General features: G+C 38.7%; 1 protein-coding gene across 2 annotated transcripts in view; it reads left to right on the top strand.

The window, feature by feature from the left end:
• Positions 1-25533, top strand: part of SESTD1 (SEC14 and spectrin domain containing 1) — a 139860-nt gene that overhangs the window by 86061 nt on the left and 28266 nt on the right. For both annotated transcript variants that reach the window (XM_018065247.1, XM_018065252.1), the window contains exons 6-9: positions 2588-2701; positions 3832-3929; positions 8738-8793; positions 11740-11951. In XM_018065247.1, the coding sequence (XP_017920736.1) occupies positions 2588-2701; positions 3832-3929; positions 8738-8793; positions 11740-11951 (480 nt within the window). The remainder of the gene's footprint in view (positions 1-2587; positions 2702-3831; positions 3930-8737; positions 8794-11739; positions 11952-25533) is intronic.

Genomic DNA, 25533 nt, shown 5'->3' with positions numbered 1-25533 from the left:
AGATACAACCATTTTCATACAATAAGATTCTTTCCTACTGTTGCAGACTTCTCCTAAAATGTTGTTTCCCTCATGCTCTTTGAAACATATGTTATGCAATAAAATAAAAACAGTTGTGGCTTTTTTGCCAGCCTCCTCTGCACTGTCTCCTCACTCTCGCCATCTCAATAAAAATGAGATTATTGCAGCGGAAATGGAGATATTTCACCACGGTAGATAGTTCTCTAAACTGTTAATTTGAAGTGATGGTGGTTTTGAGTCAGATCACCTGACTGTTTAAACCTTTGTTTTTTTTCTTGACTTTGTTTCGCTTTGAGATGCCTTTGCTGTTGATACAATTTGGTATATCTATATAGCAGATTGACTGTTTTCACTTTGAACAGCCAGCAGTGAATTTTAAAAGAATATGAATACTATAAACTTTTTTGTAGTGATGGAGAAAATTTGTTTTATGCAAATTTCCATAATTATCGTGTTCTTTTGTTTACATTTGTTTTGCATAAATAAAAATATTATAATAGCAGTAATCTTAGCCAATTATTTAAAAAATTATATTTAGTAAGAGGTAGTATATTCTCATGGAGAAGGAAATGGCAACCCACTCCAGTGTTCTTGCCTGGAGAATCACAGGGATGGGGGAGCCTGGTGGGCTGCCGTCTGTGGGGTCGCACAGAGTTGGACACGACTGAAGCGACTTGGCAGCAGCAGCAGCAGCAGCAGCAGCATATTCTCAAATATATTTTGCATCATGGAAGAAAGTGAATCTGTACTCATTACATTTAAATTGATTTTTAGGAAAAAAAAGAAATATTCAGAACTTATAAATTCGCAGAAAATAACTGTGAATTTTCCCTTTGGCTTTTGTTGTTGATAATTGCTAAGTTGTGTCCTACTCTTTGAGACGCCATGGACTATATAGCCCACTACGCTCCTCTCAGGAGGATTTCCCAGGCAAGAATATTGAAGTGGGTTGCTATTTCCTTCTTCAGGGAATCTTCCTGACCCAGGGGTCAAACCCGCATCTCCTGCATCAGCAGGCAGATTCTTTACCACTCAGCCACCAAGGAAGTCCCTCCCTTTGGCTTACTAAACTTGAAATCTGTTGCTAATGAACTTTAAGGTATTTAGGAACTACAACTGCAAATGAACTTAATGTATTTAGGTGTATATAGTGAGATGAACCAGAGTGGATAGAAGATGACAACTGCTGTCTTCACTGCGCAAGATAGGTTATTTATTAGAAAAAATGACCCAAATTAAATGTATAGGATGACAACTCATTAGAATTATGACCTCTTAGAGCTTAAAAGACATCATAGATAATTTAACGCAGCTGCCTTCTTTGGCACATGGATAAGCCTGGAGTGAATTCCTATAGGTTGTCTTCTGCAAGTCAGTGAACTTGTGGCAGAGCTAGGACAGAAACCTGGAATAATTGGCTCCTGGCTTAGTATCCTTCCAGTTATCGTATAATAATGTTTAACCTAGGAAAGGGATTTGAAATCATTTGGGGTATCCTGGTAAAGCTTTTGGCCCTCTGTGCTACCATGACCAAAGAGAAAACATTTAGATTTAGAGTATTTTCAGTAAAGGTTTTAGAAACAAACTGGAAAACTTGTAATATACTTCTTTTTATAAAAACGTGCAAAACTCTCTGGAATATTATAGAAGTAATAACCTATGGCTGATTCGTGTTGAGGTTTGACAGAAAGCAACAAAATTCTATAAAGCAATTTTCCTTCAATAAAAAAATAAATTAAAAAAAAAAAGCTCATTTACTTTGTAGAAGCATCTTATTCATCCTTATATTCCCAGCTCTGGAACATGTCACTTCTAATAAATAATACTTCTAATAAATAAATGTAGCATCCACTATGGAGAAGGAAATGGCAACCCACTCCAGTATTCTTGCCTCGAAAATGCTGTGGGCGGAGGAGCCTGGCGGGCTACAGTCCATGGGGTCGCAGAGAGTCAGGCACAAAACAGTGAATGTTGAAAAAATGAATAACATATCATTAAAATGTTAAGTTATAAGGGCTACATGATACCAGTTTCTCAGGAGATATGTTTTCACTGTTTGAATATTGTGCCAAATAAGGGAAGACTGAGGGCAGGAGGAGAAGGGGCGACAGAGGATGAGCTGGTTGGATGGCATCACCAACTCGATGGACATGAGTTTGAGCAAGCTCCGGGAGACAGTGGAGGGCAGGGAAACGTGGTGTGATGTAGTTCTTGGGGTCACACAGAGTCAGACACGGCTTGGTGACTGAACAACAACAGCTAAAGGGACTGACTTTTATACCAAGAAATTACTCACATTGATAAGATTTTGAAAAGATTTAAACTGAGCTGCTAGTCTCTTTTTTTAAAATGAGATTTTAGAAATGGATTATGGTAGCTCTTTTCTTAAAAGATATTGATAGTTTATTGAATTGCTTTTAAATGCTGTTATATTATTAAATATTTATATAATATTTAATTATGTTGGAAACAGTATTGGATATTAACACCGCATCACTTTTCTTGACATTAATAGTGGTTCATTAAGTGGTTTTTATTTCTTTCTTTTTTTTTTTTACCTTTATAGGTTATTTTAGTATCTGCCAATAAATTGACTCGTTATATAGAACCATGCCAGTTAACAGAAGATTTTGGTGGGAGTCTCACCTATGACCACATGGATTGGTTAAATAAGAGGCTGGTTGGTATATTACAATGAGATAACATGTTATTACATATAAATAAGACATATTTTGATAGCTATTTCATTTTAATCCACTAAAATGTAGATTGTTTTTCATTGTACAAAACCAAAGAAATATAACATGTACGTGATAGCATTATGCTTGAAAGCAGGTACTCTGGAGACAGACTCACACGTGCTAACTATTACTGGTGTCATTAGTAGCAGTATTAAAGTTGTAAATCTTTTGAGTTGAATAATAGCATAATTTTATGAGAGATAATCTAGTTGATGCACCATTTTCAGAGAAATATTTAGACGTCAATTTGAGTTGAAAAGCAAGGTTAAAGTTTTTATTTCTGAAAATATATCTTCTTTCTCAGGACAGACTTTGGAAATCTGCTATTCTGTACACGAATGCATTATTGTTTAATTGAACAGCTGGGGACTAAAAGAACAGATTTAAGTTAACGTAGTTTAGACTATATGCTAATGTTTTGGAGAACAATGAGTTAATGGATATTTCAGAATGGATAACCAGTTCTTTTTTCACCGTATTTTGAATAATGATATTAGACAAATAAGTGTCTATTTTGTTATAAACAGACTTGCCCAAATCCCTTTTTAGAAATATTTTAATAAATCATGTTAAGATTATAACTAATTTATTCTTCTGCTACATGCTTGTATATAAAACTTTTAAACTATTACATATAGTCAGAATGATTAATAGAATAACATAAAGAAATATTCTTTTAACTGAAATTAGAGGCTTAGAACTGGTCTAAATAATGTTCATATAGTGAAAATGATTGTTGGTGCAGATGTTTCTTAAGGAAACAGGAATAAATATAAACTGATCTGATTGAGAAGTAAAATAATTTCTTAATGTATTTAAATTATAAAAATTCCTTATCCATTAAAACTATTCACTGTTTTAGAAAGCAGTGTTGTTTCTCAGTTGTAAAAAGCAGGTGGTTTTTGTCTTTTACATTGCTGGGCTGTAGTGATTGACTTGTGAACTCTGATATCCAGAGCTGGAACCAGAATCCCGCCTGGCTAATTATGTTGCTCTTTGTTGGAAATCTTTGTGTTCATATGAACTTCTAAGGTTATTCTTAATATGTTAATAAAATCTTATACTGTAGGTTTTTGAGAAGTTTACAAAGGAATCTACATCATTATTAGATGAACTTGCATTGATTAACAATGGAAGTGATAAAGGAAATCAGCAAGAGAAAGAAAGGTAAGTGGCTTCTTGTTGTTCAGTCAGTAAGCTGTTGTTTTTATTTGTTTGTTTGTTTTTTAGTCACTGAGTCTTGTCTGACTCTCTGACCCCATGAACTGCACCGCACCAGGCTTTCCTTTCCTTCAGGATCTCTGGGAGTTTGCTCAGATGCATGTCCATTGAGTTGGTGATGCCATCTAACAGTCCCATCCTCTGTTGCCCCTTCTCCTGCCCTCAATCTTTCCCAGCATCAGGGTCTTTTCTAGTGAGTCAGCCCTTTGCATCAGGTGGCCAAAGTATTGGAGCTTCAACATCAGTCCTTCCAATGAATATTCAAGGTTGATTTCCTTTAGGATTGACTGGTTTGATCTCTTTGCTGTCCAAGGGACTCTCACGAGTCTTCTTCAGCACCACTATTCAAAAGCATCAATTCTTCGGTGCTCAGCCTTCATTATGGTCCAGCTTTTAAATCTGTACCTGGCTACTGGGAAAAGCATGGCTCTGATTGTACGGGCCTTTGTTGGCAAAGTGATGTCTCAGCTTTTTAATACCCTGTCTAGATTTATTATAGCTTCTCTTCCAAGGAGCTAACATGTTTTAATTTCATGGCTGCAGTCACCATCTGCAGTGATTTTGGAGCCCAAGAATATAAAATCTGTCACTTGTTTCCACTTTTCACTCACCTGTTTGCCATGAAGTGATGGAACTGGATGCCATGATCTTAATTTTTTGAATGTTGGATTTTACACGAGTCTTTTCACTTTGGTCTTTCACCCTCATCAAGAGGCTCTTTAGTTCCTGTTCACTTTCCGCCATTAGAGTGGTATCATCTGTATATCTGAGGTTATTGGTATTTCTCCTGGCAGTCTTAATTCCAACTTGTGCTTAATCCAGTCTGCATTTCATATGATGTATTCTGCACATAAGTTAAATAAGCAGGGTGACAGTATACAGCCTTGACATACTCCTTTCTCAGCTTTGAACCAGTCCATTGTTCCATGTCCAGTTGTAACTGTTGCTTCTTGTCCTGCATACAGGTTTCTCAGGAGACAGGTAAGGTGGTCTGGTATTCCCATCTCTTTAAGAATTTTCCAGTTTGTTGTGATCCACATAGTCAAAGCTTTGCCATAGTCAAGAAAACAAAAGTAAGTGTTTTTTCTGGAATTACTTGCTTTTTCTGTGATCCAGTGAAAGTGAAGTCACTCAGTCATTTCTGACTCTTTGCAACCCCATGGACTGTAGCCCACCAGGCTCCTTCCATCCATGGAATTTTCTAGGCAAGAGTACGGGAGTAGGTTGCCCTTTCCTTCTCCAGGGGATCTTCCCGACCCAGGAATCGAACCTGGGTCTCCCGCATTGCAGGCAGACGCTTTACCGTCTGAGCCACCAGGGAACCAGGGAGCCAGTGAAAGTGAAGTCGCTCAGTCGTGTCCGACTCTTGGCGACCCCATAGACTGGGGCCTACCAGGCTCCTCTGTCCATGGGATTTTCTAGGCAATAGTACTGGGGTGGATTGCCACTTCCTTCTCCAGGGGATCTTCCCAACCCAGGGCTTGAACCCGGGTCTCCTGCACTGTAGACAGATGCTTTACCATCTGAGCCACCAGGGAGCCAGTAGATGTTGGCAATTTGATCTCTGATTCCTCTGCCTTTTTAAAATCCAGCTTGTACATCTGGAAGTTCTTGGTTCATGTACCGTTGAAGCTTAGCTTGAAAGATTTTGAGCATTACCTTGCTAGCATGTGAAATGAGCTCAATTATACGGTAGTTTGAACATTCTTTGGCATTGCCTTTCTTTGGGATTGAAATGAAAGCTGACCTTTTCTAGTCCTGTAGCCACTGCTGATTTTTTACAAATTTTCTGACATATTGAGTGCAGCACTGTAACTGTATAATCTTTTAGGATTTGAAATAGCCCAGTTAGAATTCCATCACCTCTGTTAGCTTTGTTTGTAGTGATTCCTCTTAAGGCCCACTTGACTTCACACTCCAGGATGTCTGGTTCTAGATGAGTGATCACACTATCATGGCTACCTGGGTCATTTAGACCTTTTTAGTATAGTTCTCTGTATTCTTGCCACTTCTTCTTAAACTCTTTTGCTTCTGTTAGGTGCATATGATTTCTGTCCTTTATTATGCCCATCTTTGCATGAAATGCTCCTTTGATATTTCCAGTTTTTTAAAAGAGAACTCTAGTCTTTCTTATTCTACAGTTTTCCTCTCTTTCTTTGCATTGTTCACTAAGGATTTCTTATCTCTCCTTGCTATTCTCTGGAACTCTGCATTCAGTTTGGTATAGCTTTCCCTTTCTCCTCTGCCTTTCACCTCTCTTCTTTTCTCAGCTATCTGTAAGGTCTCTGCAGACAACCACTTTGCCTTCTTGTATTTGTGTTTTGGGGGAAGGTTTCGGTCACCACCTTCTGTATAGTGTTACAAACCTCCATGCATAGTTCTTCAGTCACTCTGTCAGATCAAATTCTTGAATCTATTCATGCAATTACTTTATTTTCACAAAGCTATAAGTTATCTGTTAAAAGATAACCTCTGTTAACCTCTGTTAATGCAAGCCAAGAGAACTAAGGTAAGCACGTCTCCATCAAACTTAGCATACAAAAGTTGTGTTAAATTTATTTTTTAATTCTTGAGAATTTGATTACATGTAAAATTTATTGATTTGAATCCAGGTTTCTTTACAAAAGAGTTTTTTGTTGAATATACTTACTTTTTTCTGACCCTGTGTATAATAATTTACAAGAAATATTTTCAAACTGAAAGACTTACCGTCCTTTTTAGAGTTTTACTTTGCTTGTAAAGAGTACAGAAAAGCTTGCAGCTTGAAATAAAATCATTATAACCTTATTTAAATACATTAGCACTTAAATGTCTATCTTGTAGAACTCCTGTGTCCTTGTAAAATATGTGATATTCATGAGTTCAGCTTGGGGAATTTATAGTGTTTTATGACACTGGATGAAGTAATTGTTCATTTGTATTATCTAAATGTAACTACCTAGATGTATCATTTTAAGAGATTTCCATTGAACTTTTCAGCCTTAACAATTTGCAGACCAGTTTCCTTTCCCCAGGTGAAAAGCACTGTAGGAAGCAAATTAATCCTCAGTAATAAAGTAGTCACTAGACAGTAATTTTTCATTAGGAAATTTGAAAGGATCAACACTTACCTTGTCTGTCTCTTTTGAATCTGACCTTATAAATACAATGAAACTTTGACAAAATGCATTGTTACTCTGTTAATCCAAAATAGTCCAGACTGATTAAGTGAGATAAGGTAGGACAGCTATCAAAAGGTCATAGTTTAATGCCAAATCTTGATTTAAAACAAAGTAAAACAAGTGGTTTGAAGATTAAGTCTAAAGTTGGAACTAACATTTAGTAACATTCCTACCTTAGAGACCATATAAAAATGTAAGTGTAAAAATTTTACGTATATGTAAACATGCGAGTATGCGTATAGATATCACACACATGCGCGCGCTGTGTAATCGAAAATATCATGCAAGTTACTTGACAAAAATTTGCCAAACCTCTTTATTTCTGAATAGTCTAACAGTTAGTCTGGTGTTTCTCGGAAACATGTTCTTTAGGTAAGACATCCTAAGAGGGCACTGGTAGAATCACCGTGAATATTGACAGAATACAGGCTTCCCAGGTAGTGCTAGTGGTGAAGAACCAGTAAAGGAGATGTGGTTTCGATCCCTGGGTGGGAAAGATCCTCTGGAGAAGGGAATGGCAACCTACTCCAGTACCCTTGCTTGAAAAATTCCATGGACAGAGGAGCCTGGCAGTCACAAAGAGTAGGACACAGCTGAAGCAACCTAGCATGCACACATCGGTTCTGAGAAAGTGTTGCAGTAAAGAAACCTGTTTAATTGCTTTCTTAAAATTTCCTGTACTTACATGCCACTGGAACCCTGGTTTTTTTTCCTACCTAATTGTAATCTCGTTCAGTGTTTTGGGAAACACTAGGAAACCATGGCTTGTGACTGCAGGAAGTGTCCGGTGAAATCTTGTATTTGCCAATCTCTTCCCAAGGAACTAAAGTGTTATTACATAGTCTCTTTTAAACTCCATACAACAAAATCCCTCTTGGAAATTTTCATCCCTTATTTCAGTCCTTAGGAAGCACCTGGGCTATACAAGAGGGGAAGCCCTAGATCAGCTGACAAAAGTGAAAGGTACAGAGCTAGACCTGTTAGAGTAGCTAGGCCCCAGGCTTTGCTTTGTCATGTATCTTTCCTTTATCATCTCCACTTACTGTATATGTTTAAGAAAATGAAGGCCATAGTTCAGCTGCAAATAAAATGTGATTAGTACAGGGAAGAGAGCACATGTGCTAGGGGACACACATACGATTATCAGAGGCTATTTGCAACTCTCAAGGATTGCTGTAGCTAAGAAACTTTTGATTGGAGGATGGCTACATGCATGTTTTTAGTGTTAATGTTCCTGGGTTGCTGTATAGTGACAAATTTCAGTTTAAAGCGTGTATCCAGTGGAAAATAGCAAGATGGATTCCTCTGATATACTTGAAATAATACTGTAGTTAATAGCAATAAATTGTAGTTTCCAAGTATTGTATTTTATTATTTATCACATAGATGTTTCTTTGGCTGCTACTGTTTAATTAATCTCTAGTGGGCTTCCTGATGTTTAAGAGAAATTAGCCTGGTAGGCCAATATACTTCACATTTTCATACTTACATGTCCCTGTTTTGGTAAGTATATATAAAGGATTTCCTTAAGTTATATATTAATAAATAGAAATACATGTAGTTTTAAAAAATTACTCTTTTGGTGCTTGCCAGGTCTGTGGATTTAAACTTTCTTCCATCAGTTGATCCTGAAACTGTTCTTCAGACAGGTAAGATGAGACAATGTATTCATTACTGATAATCATAATCCATTTAATCAGCCATATATTAATCAATAAGACAAACATGAATTGAGTACATACTATGTTGTAGAAACTCAAGAAATTTTTCAAACTACTCTTTGGTTTAAAAGTATATTAATATACTCTATAATATTAAAAATTATTAATAATGATCAATTATCTTGAAATATTTGAATTTATTTGTCTGTGACTTGAAGATAAAAACTTCTGTTTCATTGGGTTGCTATGAGGATTACTGAATATGGATTATGTTGCTAACATTGTATTTGTGTACATTTTTATATTTCATTCCCATAACAACTCCTAGAAAAAATAAGTATTATCTTCTCCATTTGTATTTGAGGAAGCCAGGGCTTACAGATATTAAGAATCTTGCTCAAGATGAAATGATTATTGAGTTCTGTCACCATAACACTAAAGACAAGGTATAGATCCAGAGCCGCTTGTGCTGTACAGTCGTCTGTGTGAAAACATGTAGCACCAGCAATGGCCTTGTGCACGGTGTGCGTTCGCTTGCACAGAGCTGCGTGATGGGTATATTCCAGCCCAAATAGTAGTTCCACACATTCTGGAATGCATTGGAATTTTTTCCAATGAAAATACCTTAATTTTATTTATAATGTATTTTTCTAGTAATAGGGCATAATTCTAGTCCTCTAGCAGGTAATGTTTTAAGCACTTTAAGTGCGCTAACTCATTTATCCTTCACTACAGCCCAGTGAAGTAGGTACTCTTGTCATCCCAGTGTTAAGGTGGGGAAACTGAGGCAATAGGATTAGTAACTTACGCAGATTACAGAACTGACAGTGCTGAATTTGGTACTCGAGCTGAGGCAGTTTGGTCTCTAACTGTGCTCTTTGAAACCATTATATAGTGCTGCTTCTGTAATGGAATTGATATCCACAAGGAAAAGATTAAAGGTAGCAGTCATCAAAATAGAAAAAATAATATGTATTCTGAACTTAATGACTTTTATGGGTATATATATGTAAAGAATGCATGTGTGTGTATATATATGTGTGTGTATATATATATATATAAATATATAGAAAGACTTTGTGTAAGTCTTTAACACATGTTTTTCCAATTATAAATTATGATGAAGAGTAAAGAAATAAATTCTGAATATCTTTATTGTATAGATTCAGTTTTCTTGAGTTTTTCAGTATGATTTGGGTCTTACTTCCTGAAAGAACAAAGAAATAATTGTAATCTGAGTAACTGCATGTTTAGACAGTAAAATAGACTGTCAGTAAAAATATTGCTTTAGATTAAAAACATCTAATATGATGTTTATATTTAACATTTTTAAAGTTGCTAAAGCCATTGAATTAAGAAACTTGTTACATTTGTATTTTAGAATTATTTTTATATGTCACTGAATCCTTTTTGTTTGTTATTGGCTCATAAATCAAAGATAGAAAATATAAAATGGAGACATTTAAAACAATCTTGGATGTTTTTCAGAAATTGGAAATACCTCTAAATCATAAGAAAAAATGTTTATATTATTTAAAGCCATTTAAATTTAGGACACTTTAATAAAATTGAAGAGGAAAGAATTTAAACGTCTGTATTTTTGACTCCTTAATAATAATTATAGTTGTATTATCCTAGAATGTACAGTTTATTCACTTTTAAAATTGTTAATATTATACATAGAGCTTTAGATGTTGCACATTCTATAATTTTAATTTCTTTTGCATGAGTTATTTTTCTCTACGAGGTTGCTGTAATCAAAGAACACTGAATGTAATTTTTATACTAGTATAGCCCCCCGTGATTCACAACAGTTAATATGTTGTAGAGATTTATATAGAGATTATTTGAATATTATTTTGTACCAGTAGTGAAGACTTTATCCCTTTAATCATTCATTTGTTACACACCAACATTTCTCTAAGGTGCTATGGTTTAAGGGTATGAATTAATACTGAAATCCTACAACATATTGCTTAGTATTGTTTAGTACCATCAGACAAACATGCTAATTGGTACCATCAGACAGGAAGTCCCAGATTGTAATTGTGCTCTGAAGGGAAAGAGTGTTGGATGGCACAGTATCCTGAGCAGTGAATCCAATAATAACAAGAATGTGATAGAAAGATAGTTAGATCTAGAAAATATATATGCCATATGTATACTATATGCTTACTATGTAGTATGACGTATATGGTATGTATGTATTTATGACACTGGTCTTCCCCGAGTTACAGCATGGTTTCATCCTGATAAACCCATAATAAGTTGAAAATATCATGTTGAAATGCATTTAATACACCTAAAGTACCAAGCCTCATAGCTTAGTCTAGCCTACCTTAAACATGTTCAAAATACTTACATTACCCTACAGTGGGGTGGCATCATCTAAAGCAAAGCCTGTTTTATAATACAGTGTTTAGTATCTCATATAATTTACTGAATAATGTACTGAAAGTGAGAAACAGAATAGCTGTGCGATTACAGAATGGTTGTACCTCATGGTTGTGTAGCCGACTGCAAGCTGTGTCTCACTGCTGCTGCCCAGCATCACAGAAGTGTTATACTGCATGTTGCCAGCCCAGAAAAAGAAAAAATTCAATTTTGAAATATGGATTCAACTGAATGCAACATTGTAAAGTCATAAAATTGTAAGTCAGACCATCACTAAGTCAAGGACTGTCTGTATGTGATACAGTTATGATACAGAACATAGTGTACAGATAAACAGTGTGCATCCATATGTGTATGTATGCATGCAGCTTTCCTGTTTATTTCTATATAAACTGAAAAATTGCTTTTTAGTACTTAAGACCTGTTAGGTAGGCATAGGCAGGTATGTTCTAAAACTAAGGGACTAAAGTTGAGAAGATTGAGAAATAAGATTTGGATTTCTTTATGGATATTAATTGTAAGTATCTTTCATTTGTAAAGGGCATGAATTGTTATCCGAATTACAGCAGCGTCGATTTAATGGCTCAGATGGAGGGGTCTCATGGTCTCCTATGGATGATGAACTGCTTGCACAGCCACAGGTTATGAAATTATTAGATTCACTGCGAGAGCAATATACCCGCTACCAGGAAGTTTGTAGGCAACGAAGTAAGCGTACACAGTTAGAAGAGATTCAGCAGAAGGTGATGCAGGTAGGTGTCTGTTTTGAATATATTAAATTCTTTTTAAAATCTAATTTTTTTTTGTAATTCCTACTCTGTACCTGATTTTATACTAAGCCTTATTTACAGTATATAGAGAGCTTTAGATATGTCAAACCAGACATTCAAACTATTTTTACAATTAGTTCAGTTTAATTCAGTTCAGTCACTGAACTGAATTAGTCACTGTGTCTAACTCTTTGCGACCCCATGGCCTGCAGCACTGCAGGCCTCCCTGTCCATCGCCAACTCCCGTTCACTCAAACTCATGTCCAACCAGCCATCTCATCTTCCGTCGTCCCCTTCTCCTCTTGCCTTCAATCTTTCTTAGTTAGCATCAGGATCTATTCCAATGAGTCAGTTCTTCGCATCAGGAAGTATTGGAGTTTCAGCTTCAGCATCAGTCCTTCCAGTGAACACCCAGGACTGATCTCCTTTAGGATGGACTGGTTGGATCTCCTTGCAGTCCAAGGGACTCTCAAGAGTCTTCTCCAATACCACAGTTCAAAAGCATCAATTCTTCAGCACTCACGTCCATACATGACTACTGGAAAAACCATAGCTTTGACTAGACGGACCTTTGTTGGCAAAGTAATGTCTCTGCTCTTTAATATGCTATCTATATTGGTCATAGCTTTTCTTCCAAGCAGCAAGTGTCTTTTAATTTCATAGCTGCAGTCACCATCTGCAGTGATGGGGTTTTCCAAAAAATAAAAACTTTTTCACTCTCCTCTTTCACTTTTATCAAGAGGCTCTTTAGTTCTTCACTTTCTGCCATAAGGGTCGGGTCATCTGCATATCTCAGGTTATTGATATTTCTCCCATTAATCTTGATTCCAGCTTGTGCTTCTTCCAGCCCAGCATTTCTCATCATGTACTCTGCATATAAGTTAAATAAGCAGGGTGACAATATACAGCCTTGACGTACTCTTTTCCCTATTTGGAACTAGTCTGTTGTTCCATGTCCAGTTCTAACTGTTGCTTCTTGACCTGCATACAGATTTCTCAAGAGGCATTTCAGATGGTCTGCTTTTACCATCTCAAGAATTTTCCATAGTTTGTTGTGATCCACACAAGTCAAAGGTTTTGGCATAGTCAATAAACCAGAAGTAGATGTTTTTCTAGAACTCTCTTGCTTTTTCGATGACCCAACAGATGTTGACAATTTGTTCTCTGGTTCCTCTTCCTTTTCCAATTCCAGCTTGAACATCTGGAATTTCATGGTTCCATACTGTTGAAGCCTGGCTTGGAGAATTTTGAGCATTACTTTGCTAGCATTTGTTCAGTTCAGTTGCTCAGTTGTGTCCGACTCTTTGCAACCCCATGAATCATAGCACCCCAGGCCTCCCTGTTCATCACCATCTCCCGGAATTCACTCAGACTCACATCTATCGAGTCCGTGATGCCATCCAGCCATCTCATCCTCGGTCGTCCCCTTCTCCTCCTGCCCCCAATCCCTCCCAGCATCAGAGTTTTTTCCAATGAGTCAACTCTTCGCATGAGGTGGCCAAAGTACTGGAGTTTCAGCTTTAGCATCATTCCTTCCAAAGAACACCCAGGGCTGATCTCCTTCAGAATGGACTGGTTGGATCTCCTTGCAGTCCAAGGGACTCTCAAGAGTCTTCTCCAACACCATAGTTCAAAAGCATCAATTCTTTGGTGCTCAGCCTTCTTCACAGTCCAACTCTCACATCCATACATGACCACAGGAAAAACCATAGCCTTGACTAGACGGACCTTAGTTGGCACAGTGATGTGTCTGCTTTTGAATATGCTAAGTTGGTCATAACTTTTCTTCCAAGGAGTAAGTGTCTTTTAATTTCATGGCTGCAATCACCATCTGCAGTGATTTTGGAGCCCAAAAAATAAAGTCTGACACTGTTTCCACTGTTTCCCCATCTATTTCCCATGACTGCAATTGTGCAGTAGTTTGAGCATTCTTTGGCATTGCCTTTTTTTGGGATTGGAATGAACACTGACCTTTTCCAGTCCTGTGGCCACTGCTGAGTTTTCCACATTTGCTGGCATATAGAGTTCAGCACTTTCACCACATCATCTTTTAGGATTTGAAACAGCTCAACTGGAACTCCATCACCTCCACTAGCTTTGTTCATAGTGATGCTTCCTAAGGCCTAATTGACTTCGCATTCCAGAATGTCTGACTCTGGCTTGCTGATCACACCATTGTGATTATCTGGGTCATGAAGATCTTTTTTGTGTATTTTCTTTGGTGTATTCGTGCCACCTCTTCTTAATATCTTCTGTTTCTGTTAGGTCCATACCATTTCTGTCCTTTAATGAGCCCATCTTTGCATGAAATGTTCCCTTGGTGTCTCTAATTTTCTTGAAGAGATCTCTAGACTTTCCCATTCTATTGTTTTCCTCTATTTCTTTGCCTTGATTGCTGAGGAAGGCTTTCTTTTTCCTTGTTATTCTTTGGAACTCTGCATTCAAATGGGTATGTCTTTCCTTTTCTCCTTTGCCTTTCACTTTGCTTCTGTTCACAGCTATTTGTAAGGCCTCCTCAGACAACCATTTTCCCTTTTGGCATTTCTTTTCCTTGGGGATGGTCTTGATCCCTGCCTCCTGTACAGTGTCATGAACCTCCGTCCATAGTTCTTCAGGCACTCTGTCTATCACATCTAATCCCTTGAATCTATCTGTCACTTCGGGGTTTGGTTTAGACCACTGAATGGTGTAGTGGTTTTCCCTAGTTTCTTCAATTTAAGTCTGAATTTGGCAATAAGGAATTCATGATCTGTGCACTGTCAGCTCCTGGTCTTGTTTTTGCTGACTGTATAGAGCTTCTCCATCTTTGGCTGCAAAGCATATAATCAGTCTGACATTGACCATGTGGTCAATTAGTATTGACATTTAAATTATTTCTACAGTGATGATGTTGAGCTCTCAGCTTACTGTATCGGAATGAGCTTCAAAAATAACTAGTTATTGGGAACCTCTGTTGTGGTCTTTGTAGTCTTGTAATAAATAACATTTTATTGTTCACCATGAATTTATTTTAAATTTCCAATAACGTTTTTTTTTGTTGTTGCTGTTAATTTGGACGTTATGAAGAGATTTTCTATCCTACTGAAATGATGACATGTGATATGTTAACTGTAATATTATTTCGTTACTGTATGGTACTGATAGAAAACATGAAATATATTTAATACTTAGTTTTATTTCTTTTTAAAATTGATTTTTGTAGGTAGGCTAAAAACACTAAAAATCAGTACTTAGGAAGATATTTCTATATTTAGGCTACGTTTTGGATTTTCATCTGCTGAATTATTAAGAAGTGAATCTTACATTTTTCACTTTGCAAATCCAGATTAGAAGTGTCCCAGTGTTTTTAATATAGATTCATTCATTAGATAAGTATTTGTTAAGTATTTACTATATAAAACGCCTGTGGTTTTTCTGAAGGACATGAATTTGGGTTTTGCTATACTAAGCTTAAGAGCGGAGAGAGTGTTGGGTGTCCCGAGGCAATGACCGCAGTGCTGTGGGTGTTCATAGGTGGATCATCCCTCTGGCAGCAGGAGATCTGGTAAGACTTAGTGGGAAAGGCAATGCGTGAGCTTATCCCCGAGAATGGGTAACCTCTACTTTAGGTTTTAAAGGAGAATTGGCATCCTGTGGAGGAGAAAGGATTGCATTAGTAAATAATAACAGCATTAAATCCCAGAATCTGCTGAAGAAAAAGGCAGCCGTAGGTCCCAGGAAGTGTTCGGCCCGTAATCATGAAGCATGGTCCGTGAGCTTGAGCTGAACCCCTGTTCCTCCATGTATTTGCTGTGTGATCCTGGTCACATTTTTACGACCTAAACCTGTTTCACTTCCTTCTTTCTTTTTCCTCTTCCTCTCTTTCTTTCTCTTCCTTCTGTCTTTCACATATAAAACAGGGATAACAGGACCTCTTTTGAAAGGTTTTGTTGAAAGAACCCAGCACTCAGCAAATGGTAGCCATTGTATTTATTCCCAGTGAATTAGATTCTAGTCTAGAATTCTCGTTCACCTGTTGGAAAACTTGTTCTGTGAAGGGCCAAATAGTAAATGTTTAGGCTGTTTGGTTCATACAGTTTTCTTGCAGCTATGGCTGTTTAACTGCTGTTATAATGCATATTCATTATGTAAACAAGTGTGTTTGGCTGTGCTCCAGTAAAACTTTATTTATAAAACAAGTGGGGACTTGCTTGACAGTCCAGTGGTTAAGACTCTGTGCTTCTAGTGCCCAGGGCACCGGGTTGATCCCTGGTCGGAGGTCTAAGATCCTGCATGTCATGGGTGCGGCCAAGGTAAAAAGTAAATAGAAAGTAAAAGTAGATTATTAAAAAGTGAAAAGAAGTGGCCGGCTAGAATTGTCCTGCAGGCAGCAGTTTTCTAACCCCTGACTAGAGTGTTAGGGAATCACGGGGAAGAAGGCTTGAGAGGAAGGACGGCATTGGATCATGGACGATCTTGAATTCCAGGCAAAACGATTTAGGCTTTATCTCACGATAACTACATACAAACTGAAGATTTCTAAGCATGTGTTAATTATATATAACTTTTTCTATGTGACATATTCATAAATTAAAGATAGCTTTTATTAAACTCAGGTAAACTTTAGCTAAGTAGCTTGAGAGCAGCTTTGAAAACCATAAAGATGGAATAGCATAGTGGTATAAAGTGCCCTGGTCACCTGGGTCTGCCTTCTACCACATCCAGGTTGTTTGATCTTGGGAAGGACATGTACTTCTCAGCGCCCTCGCTTCCTCCTCAGTAAACTAAGGAAAACAGCAACAGTAATAATAATACCTGCTTAATAGGGCTGTTAACAGAGATTAAGAACATTTAATTTAATAAATGTTCAGTGCTTGGCACATAATGAGTTTTTATTAATAATAGCATTTTCTCACCTATTAAAAGAAAATGAGTGTCTATTATACAGTAGTGTGACATTGTGCCCAGTGGAATATAATGGTGAGTAAAAACAAACAAGGTCCCACTTTTTGGAACATGGTTACATAATTACAGCAATAGTTGTAAAATTGCAACCATGCCAAGTCCCAAGGACACTGAAGGGAGGAAGGTTGAGAAAGAAGACAGTATCAGAGATGAAGCATTTCTGACTTGCAAGACTTAATGGATGGTGGTGTTCTCTAGTTAAGGAACATTGGACAGGGCTTGGGTTTATGTGCAGAGGGAAAAGGGGTGGAAAATCATGAGTTTGATTTTAGACATGAAGAAGGCTGAGCGCCAAAGAATTGATGCTTTTGAACTGTGGTGTTGGAGAAGACTCTTGAGAGTCCCTTGGACTGCAAGAAGATCCAACCAGTCCATCCTAAAGGAGATAGGCCCTGGGTGTTCTTTGGAAGGACTGATGCTAAAGCTGAAACTCCAGTACTTTGGCCGCCTCATGCGAAGAGTTGACTCATTGGAAAAGACTCTGACGCTGGGAGGGATTGGGGGCAGGAGGAGAAGGGGATGACAGAAGATGAGACTGCTGGATAGCATCACCAACTTGATGGATGTGAGTTTGGGTGAACTCCGGGAGTTAGTGATGGACAGGGAGGCCTGGTGTGCAGCAATTCATGGGGTCGCAAAGAGTCGGACACGTGACCGAGAAACTGAACTGAGCTGAACTGAGACATTTCAGGAGACTTGGAGACACCTAAGAAAAGATACATAAAGGTAGTCCCAAACAGGTCCAGAAATGAGAAATCTGGGCTTGTGTGTCATCTGTGTATGAATTTTAATTAAAACCTTCATGGGGTGAGAGTTGCCCAGGAAAGGAGCTGAGAGTAGATGAGAGGAGGGCTTTTTAACTGAGCTTTGAGAAACTCCAGCATTTAATGACAAGATAGAGGAGCATTTTCCTGAAGAGAAGGCAGTGAAGGATTGGTCAGAGATGAAGAAGAAAAGTATAAAGAGCTGTGTATCGTGAAAGCCCAAAGAAGAAAACATGTCAGGGAAGGAGCTGGGAACCCTCTCAAATGCTGCTGAAAGGTGGGATAAGAGGAAGACTTAACGCATCCACCAAGAATCCCTAAGATCCAGGTTGCTGCTCATGGCAGGGCCGGCAGTGGCAGGGCCAGGAGCACGTCGGAGTGAACTCAGGGATGCGAGTGGAATGTGGTGGAGTGTAGAGAACTCGTTGAGAATGTTCTCTCTGCAGGAAAGATGGGAAATAGAGCAGTGACTAGAAGTGGGAGTGTGTTAATTTGCTAGGTGTGCTGTACTGCAGACTAGCGGACTTGAGAAAGTTGTTTTCTCTTTGCTCTAGAGGCTAAAAGCCCAAGCAAGATCAGGGAGTTGGCAGGGCTGATTCTACCTGAGGACCATGAGGGGATGATCTGTGCCAGGCCTCTCTCCTTGGCCTTCTCCCTGTTTCCTCTCATCATCTTCCCTCTATACCTGTCTCTGTTTGAACTTTGTCTCCTTTTAAGAACACCAGTCAGATTAAGGCCCACTTTAATAACCTCATTTTAATTTAACTGCCTCTTTAAAGAACCCTGCCTTCAAATGAATATTCGTTACATCCTGAAGTACTGGGGCTTAGGACGTTAACGTATTGGTGGCGGTGGGGGGCTTGAGGGCACAGTTCAGCCCCCAACTGGAATCAAGTGTGGTTGGTTTGTTTGTCTGTTTTTGTAATATGGAAAACTAAGAGGCTTAGTTTGGAGGAGGAATGTTTCTGTTTGGAGGGAGGGGTTGAATGTGCAAGAGAAAAAGAATAATTAATACTATCAAGTTTGTGACAAGGTGGAAGTGAATGGACTCCAAAGCAGAACTGAAGGGATTAGCTTTAGAATGGAAGAGAGAGAACTCCATTTTAACAGGAGGGAAGTGGGTGGGATGAATTCAGAGTTGCCTCTGTGTATGTCAGGCATTAAGAAGATGACTGAGTTCCTGAGTGATGAGGTGTGTTTTGTAAGGTAAGAGACAAATGTGATCTGCTTTCTGGTAGAGGTTTGGAGACAGAGCAGGGTTGGAAAGGACAGTGGTTAAAGATGATTAGAGGTTTAAATGGAGTGGAAATGATTCAGAATTTTTTTTTCTTGGAGATTGTAAGAGTGAAATTACCATGGTTGTATAGATGTGTTTTTAGGTAGTGTTGGCCTTAACTTTATGGTGGAAACTTTCTGGCCTGTTCCTATGAATACATGGCTGGCTGTTAACATGCAGGCACCAGAGAATGTGGGTGATGGGATTCCTCCAGCATTTATGCTTTGCTCTGTGGGATCAGGAGCAAAGGTGTTAGTGCATTTTTGAAATGATGGACCAGCTCAAATGGATAAAGAGTAAAGAAACTAGAGAAAAGAGATGAGGATTCTTAAAATGATGGTGATGATGGCAATGAGATTGTTGTTAAAAACAACCTCATTTCAATTCCATTTTCTTTATGAGCATTACAGGTAAATTAGAAAATTAATATTCATCATGTGATGTTTTCTACACTTTGTTTTTCACAGGTCACATTTCAGGGAAAGATCTATTTTTCTTGCCAAAATGATTACTTAAGTTGAGCTATTTAGTAACATATCATGTCAGCACACACAGAATAAACTATCATCTTTAACCTTGCCAATTTGGGGAGATGAAATTTCTTGTTTATGTAAAAATAATCATAGAGTTGACTACCTCTGCTGATGTAGAATTAATGAAAGTTGACATTTTCCTGTTTTCTTTTTTTAGTGACTTATCACTGAAAACAGGACATAATGAAAAGAAACCAGCAGCTCTAATAGATGAACTATATGATAAGTAGTATCCATTGCAGTTATCCGTCGCTTATTCTCCACAGTTGAGATTGGTAGCGTTAGACTTCATATGGAATGCAGAAGTACTCTGTGTTGCTGCCACTGCATTTTAAAATGAGATTTCACATGCTTCTGGATAGGAGGTGATACCACATCACTGAAATAAGCTATTGTTATTCTGGCTATTAATTACGGCAGCAATTTTGACTAGCATTGCAAATATTTCTAGAATCATCTGTGTGATTTTCTTCCTTTGTAGAAAGGAACCACAGATGCAAATCGGATACACTCTCAGGTGCATAAGTATGCAGCTGGAGGCTGTGATCCCAGTTCTCCACATTCTTTCTTCTGGCCTGATGCTTCACACCGTTTCTGTCCTTTATCGAGCCCATCTTTGCATGAAATGTTCCCTTGGTATCTCTAATTTTCTTGAAGAGATCTCTAGTCTTTCCCATTCTGTTGTTTTCCTCTATTTCTTTGCATTGATCGCTGAAGAAGGCTTTCTTATCTCTTCTGGGTATTCTTTGGAACTCTGCATTGAGATGCTTATATCTTTCCTTTTCTCCTTTGCTTTTCGCCTTTCTTCTTTTCACAGCTATTTGTAAGGCCTCCCCAGACAGCCATTTTGCTTTTTTGCATTACTTTTCCATGGGGATGGTCTTGATCCCTGTCTCCTGTACAGTGTCACGAACCTCGTTCCATAGTTCATCAGGCACTCTATCAGATCTAGGCCCTTAAGTCTATTTCTCACTTCCACTGTATAATCATAAGGGATTTGATTTAGGTCATACCTGAATGGTCTAGCAGTTTTCCCTACTTTCTTCAGTTTAAGTCTGAATTTGGTAATAAGGAGTTCATGATCTGAGCCACAGTCAGCTCCTGGTCTTGTTTTTGTTGACTGTATAGAGCTTCTCCATCTTTGGCTGCAGAGAATATAATCAATCTGATTTTGGTGTTGACCATCTGGTGATGTCCATGTGTAGAGTCTTCTCTTGTGTTGTTGGAAGAGGGTGTTTGCTATGACCAGTGCATTTTCTTGGCAAAACTCTATTAGTCTTTGCCCTGCTTCATTCCACATTCCAAGACCAAATTTGCCTGTTACTCCAGGTGTTTCTTGACTTCCTACTTTTGCATTCCAGTCCCCTGTAATGAAAAGGACATCTTTTTTGGGTGTTAGTTCTAAAAGGTCTTGTAGGTCTTCATAGAACCATTCAACTTCAGCCTCTTCAGCGTTACTGGTCAGGGCATAGACTTGGATAACTGTGATATTGAATGGTTTGCCTTGGAGACGAACAGAGATCATTCTGTCGTTTTTGAGACTGCACACAAGTACTGCATTTGGGACTCTTTTGTTGCCTATAATGGCTACTCCATTTCATCTGAGGGATTCCTGCCCGCAGTAGTAGATATAATGGTCATCTGAGTTAAATTCACCCATTCCAGTCCATTTTAGTTCGCTGATTCCTAGAATGTCGACATTCACCCTTGCCATCTCTTGTTTGACCACTTTCAATTTGCCTTGATTCATGGACCTGACATTCCAGGTTCCTATGCAGTATTGCTCTTTACAGCATTGGATCTTGCTTTTATCACCAGTCACATCCACAGCTGGGTATTGTTTTTGCTTTGGCTCCATCCCTTCATTCTTTCTGGAGTTATTTTTCCACTGATCTCCAGTAGCATATTGGACACCTAATGACCTGGGGAGTTTCTCTTTTGGTATCCTATCATTTTGCCTTTTCATACTGTTCATGGGGTTCTCAAGGCAAGAATACTGAAGTGGCTTGCCATTCCCTTCTCCAGTGGACCACCCTCTGTCAGACCTTTCCACCATGACCCGCCCGTCTTGTGTTGCCTCGCAGGCATGGCTTGGTTTCATTGGGTTAGACAAGACTGTGGTCCTAGTGTGATTAGATTGACTAGTTTTCTGTGAGTATGGTTTCAGTGTGTCTGACCTGTGATGCCCTCTTGCAACACCTACCATCTTACTTGGGTTTCTCTTACCTTGGACGTGGGGGTATCTCTTAACGGCTGCTCCAGCAAAGCACAGCCACTGCTCCTTACCTTGGACGAGGGGTATCTCCTTACCACCGCCGTTCCTGACCATCAACGTCAAAGATGGGCTCGATAAAGGATAGAAATGGTATGGACCTAACAGAAGCAGAAGATATTAAGAAGAGGTGGCAAGAATTCATGGAAGAACTGTGCAAAACAGATCTTCACGACCCCGATAATCATGATGATGTGATCACTAATCTAGAGCCAGACATCTTGGAAAGTGAAGTCAGGTGGGCCTTAGAAAGCATCACTATGAACAAAGCTAGTGGAGGTGATGGAATTCCAGTTGAGCTGTTTCAAATCTTGAAAGATGATGCTGTGAAAGTGCTGCACTCAATATGCCAGCAAATTTGGAAAACTCAGCAGTGGCCACAGGACTGGAAAAGGTCAGTTTTCATTCCAATCCCAAAGAAAGGCAATGCCAAAGAATGCTCAAACTACCGCACAATTGCACTCATCTCACATGCTAGTAAAGTAATGCTCAAAATTCTCCAAGCCAGGCTTCAGCAATATGTGAACCGTGAACTTCCAGATGTTCAAGCTGGTTTTAGAAAAGGCAGAGGAACCAGAGATCAAATTGCCAACATCCGCTGGATCATGGAAAAAGCAAGAGAGTTCCAGAAAAACATCTATTTCTGCTCTATTGACTAAGCCAAAGCCTTTGACTGTGTGGATCACAAGAAACTGTGGAAAATTCTTCCAGAGATGGGAATACCAGACCATTTGACCTGCCTCTTGAGAAACCTGTATGCAGGTCAGGAAGCAACAGTTAGAACTGGACCTGGAACAACAGACTGGTTCCAAATAGGAAAAGGAGTATGTCAAGGCTGTATATTGTCACCCTGCTTATTTAACTTCTATGCAGAGTACATCATGAGAAATGCTGGACTGGAAGAAACACAAGCTGGAATCAAGATTGCCGGGAGAACTATCAGTAACCTCAGATATGCAGATGACACCACCCTTATGGCAGAAAGTGAAGAGGAACTAAGAAGCCTCTTGATGAAAGGGAAAGAGGAGAGAGACAAAGTTGGCTTAAATCTCAGAAAACGAAGATCATGGCATCCGGTCCCATCACTTCATGGCAAATAGATGGGGAAACAGTGGAAACAGTGTCAGACTTTATTTTTTAGGGCTCCAAAATCACTGCAGATGGTGATTGCAGCCATGAAATGAAAAGACTCTTACTCCTTCGAAGGAAAGTTATGACCAACCTAGATAGTATATTCAAAAGCAGAGACATTACTTTGCTGACTAAGGTCCTTCTAGTCAAGGCTATGGTTTTTCCTGTGGTCATGTATGGATGTGAGAGTTGGACTGTGAAGAAGGCTGAGCGCTGAAGAATTGATGCTTTTGAACTGTGGTGTTGGAGAAGACTCTTGAGAGTCCCTTGGACTGCAAGGAGATCCAACCAGTCCATTCTGAAGGAGATTAACCCTGGGATTTCTTTGGAAGGAATGATGCTAAAGCTGAAACTCCAGTACTTTGGCCACCTCATGCGAAGAGTTGACTCATTGGAAAAAACTCTGATGCTGGGAGGGATTGGGGGCAGGAGGAGAAGGGGACGACTCAGGATGAGATGGCTGGATGGCATCACGGACTCGATGGGCGTGAGTCTGAGTGAACTTCGGGAGATGGTGATGGACAGGGAGGCCTGGCGTGCTGTGATTCATTGGGTCGCAAAGAGTCGGACATGACTGAGCAACTGAACTGAACTGAACTGATGCTTCACATTTACTTGATACGCTCTTCTGCCTGGTTTGACCTCACATACGTCCAGAAATTCTCTCATGTAGTTTTTGGAAGTCAGCCTGGTTGGGAATAAGTGTTAAATAGTCACATGCATTTTTGGCCTCTTCAGACACTTATCGTGGTGGATTTTAAGAGCACATCTCCAAGGTTATACTCTGCATATAAACGTAACCATTTGAGAGGTCGCATTGATAAGGATTGTCCATGAAACTGTGTTTGCTTTAATATTCATATCAACTGAGCACTAGGTCCTGATTGAAGTTATGTTTCATAAACCCATTTTGGGAAACCACCATCATTAATACATTTAAATACACTTGGGTACTGGGACATCAACCTCCGTTTGCATCATTTTTATTAGAAATAGTCAAACATTTATGGTGTGCTTGTTACTGATGGTGCATTCTAAGGGAAATTACTTTCAGCATACACTAAAACTATATGTACCTGTGACTGTGTAACTGAGTTTGTGTGTGTGTGCATGCCAAAGAGATGTCTTTGCTCTACTTAAAGTTTATTTTTAAATTTATGGCCCTTTGAAAGTCTCTGCTGATAAGTTGTTTTTCCCCAGTTATCATGATTTATTTTAACCTGCTTATTTTGTTTCTAGAGTTTACATGTTTTCTAGAGTTTTAAAGTTTAAATGTTTAAATAATATTGTCTTAGGTTTTTAAAAATAATGTACATTTTAACATTAGTTAAAATTTTTGAGTTATTTTCATTCCATCCTTATTTTTAGAATTTAGATATTTTCAGTGAAATAATTGATCACTTGTTTAAAATACACAAATGCTATTATATAGCTTTTATATTCATAATACATCGTAATAAATGAGAAGCAGATGAGTCCCCTCAAGCAAATGGAAACTTATTTCAAAGTGCTTACATGCACTTACTTAAAACTTACTTAAATGCTCTTACTTCAAACTTACTCTTTTTTTTTAGATTTACTTATGTAGGGGGAGGGTGTTAAGGAGAGGCTTCATTGCTGCAGTCGGTCTTCCTCTAGTTGCAGGGAGCTTGCCAAGTGCAAGCTGCTCATTGCAGTGGCTGCTCATTGCAGTGGCTGCTCTTGTTGCAGGCAAGGTCTGGGTGCAGATGCTTCAGCAGTCGCAGCATGTGAGCTCACAGGCTCTAGAGTGTGGAGTTAGTAGTTGTGGCGCTCAGGCTTAGTTGCTTTGCGGCATGTGAGGGCTTCCCGGACCAGAGATCGGACTGGTGTCCCTTGCATTGCAAGGCAGATTTTTAACCACTGAACCACCAAGGAAGCCCAAAACTTTCTCTTCTTCTCTCCAGTTTTTAAAAGCATAGAATAAATGATAACCCTGTATGCGAGACAGCAAAAGAGACACAGATGTAAAGCACAGACTTTTGGACTCTGTGGGAGAGGGAGAGGGTTGGATGATTTGGGAGACTGGCATTGAAACATGTATACTATCATGTAAGAAACGAATCGCTAGTCTAGTCTAGGTTCGATACAGGATACATGTTGCTTGGGGCTGGTGCTCTGGGATGACCCAGAGAGATGATATGGGGAGGGTGGTGGGAGGCGGGGTTCAGGGTTGGGAACTCATGTACGCCTGTGGTGGATTCATGTCAGTGTATGGCAAAACCAATACAGTATTGTAAAGTAAAAAAAAAAAAAAAAAAAAAAAAAAAAACCACGAAAAAATAAAGAAGACCTAAATAAATGGGGAAAAAAAATAAAAGCATAGAATAAAACAGTTCAGGGATTTGCTTAAGAAATACATGGATTTTATTGTAAAAATGTAGATGTGAGACAATGTTTATGAAGAGTGATAAACAGAAGGAACTTCTTCCTTCAGAACAAGTGAGAAAAGCACAGAGACTAACACTATTCATACCACCCTCTGTGCTCAAGTATCTTATGTATAACGACTGTAATCGGGACAAGAGTCCTGTACAGTAGGTAGCGTTGACACATCTTAAATGTGATGGCCCAGAGCCTTTTACTTCTTAGGGGCAGAGCCAGACTTCAGATTTCAGAGTCATGT

This window comes from Capra hircus, chromosome 2 (genome assembly GCF_001704415.2).
Source record: "Capra hircus breed San Clemente chromosome 2, ASM170441v1, whole genome shotgun sequence".
Classification (NCBI taxonomy): domain Eukaryota; kingdom Metazoa; phylum Chordata; class Mammalia; order Artiodactyla; family Bovidae; genus Capra; species Capra hircus.
This window is presented reverse-complemented; position numbering and strand designations above follow the sequence as displayed.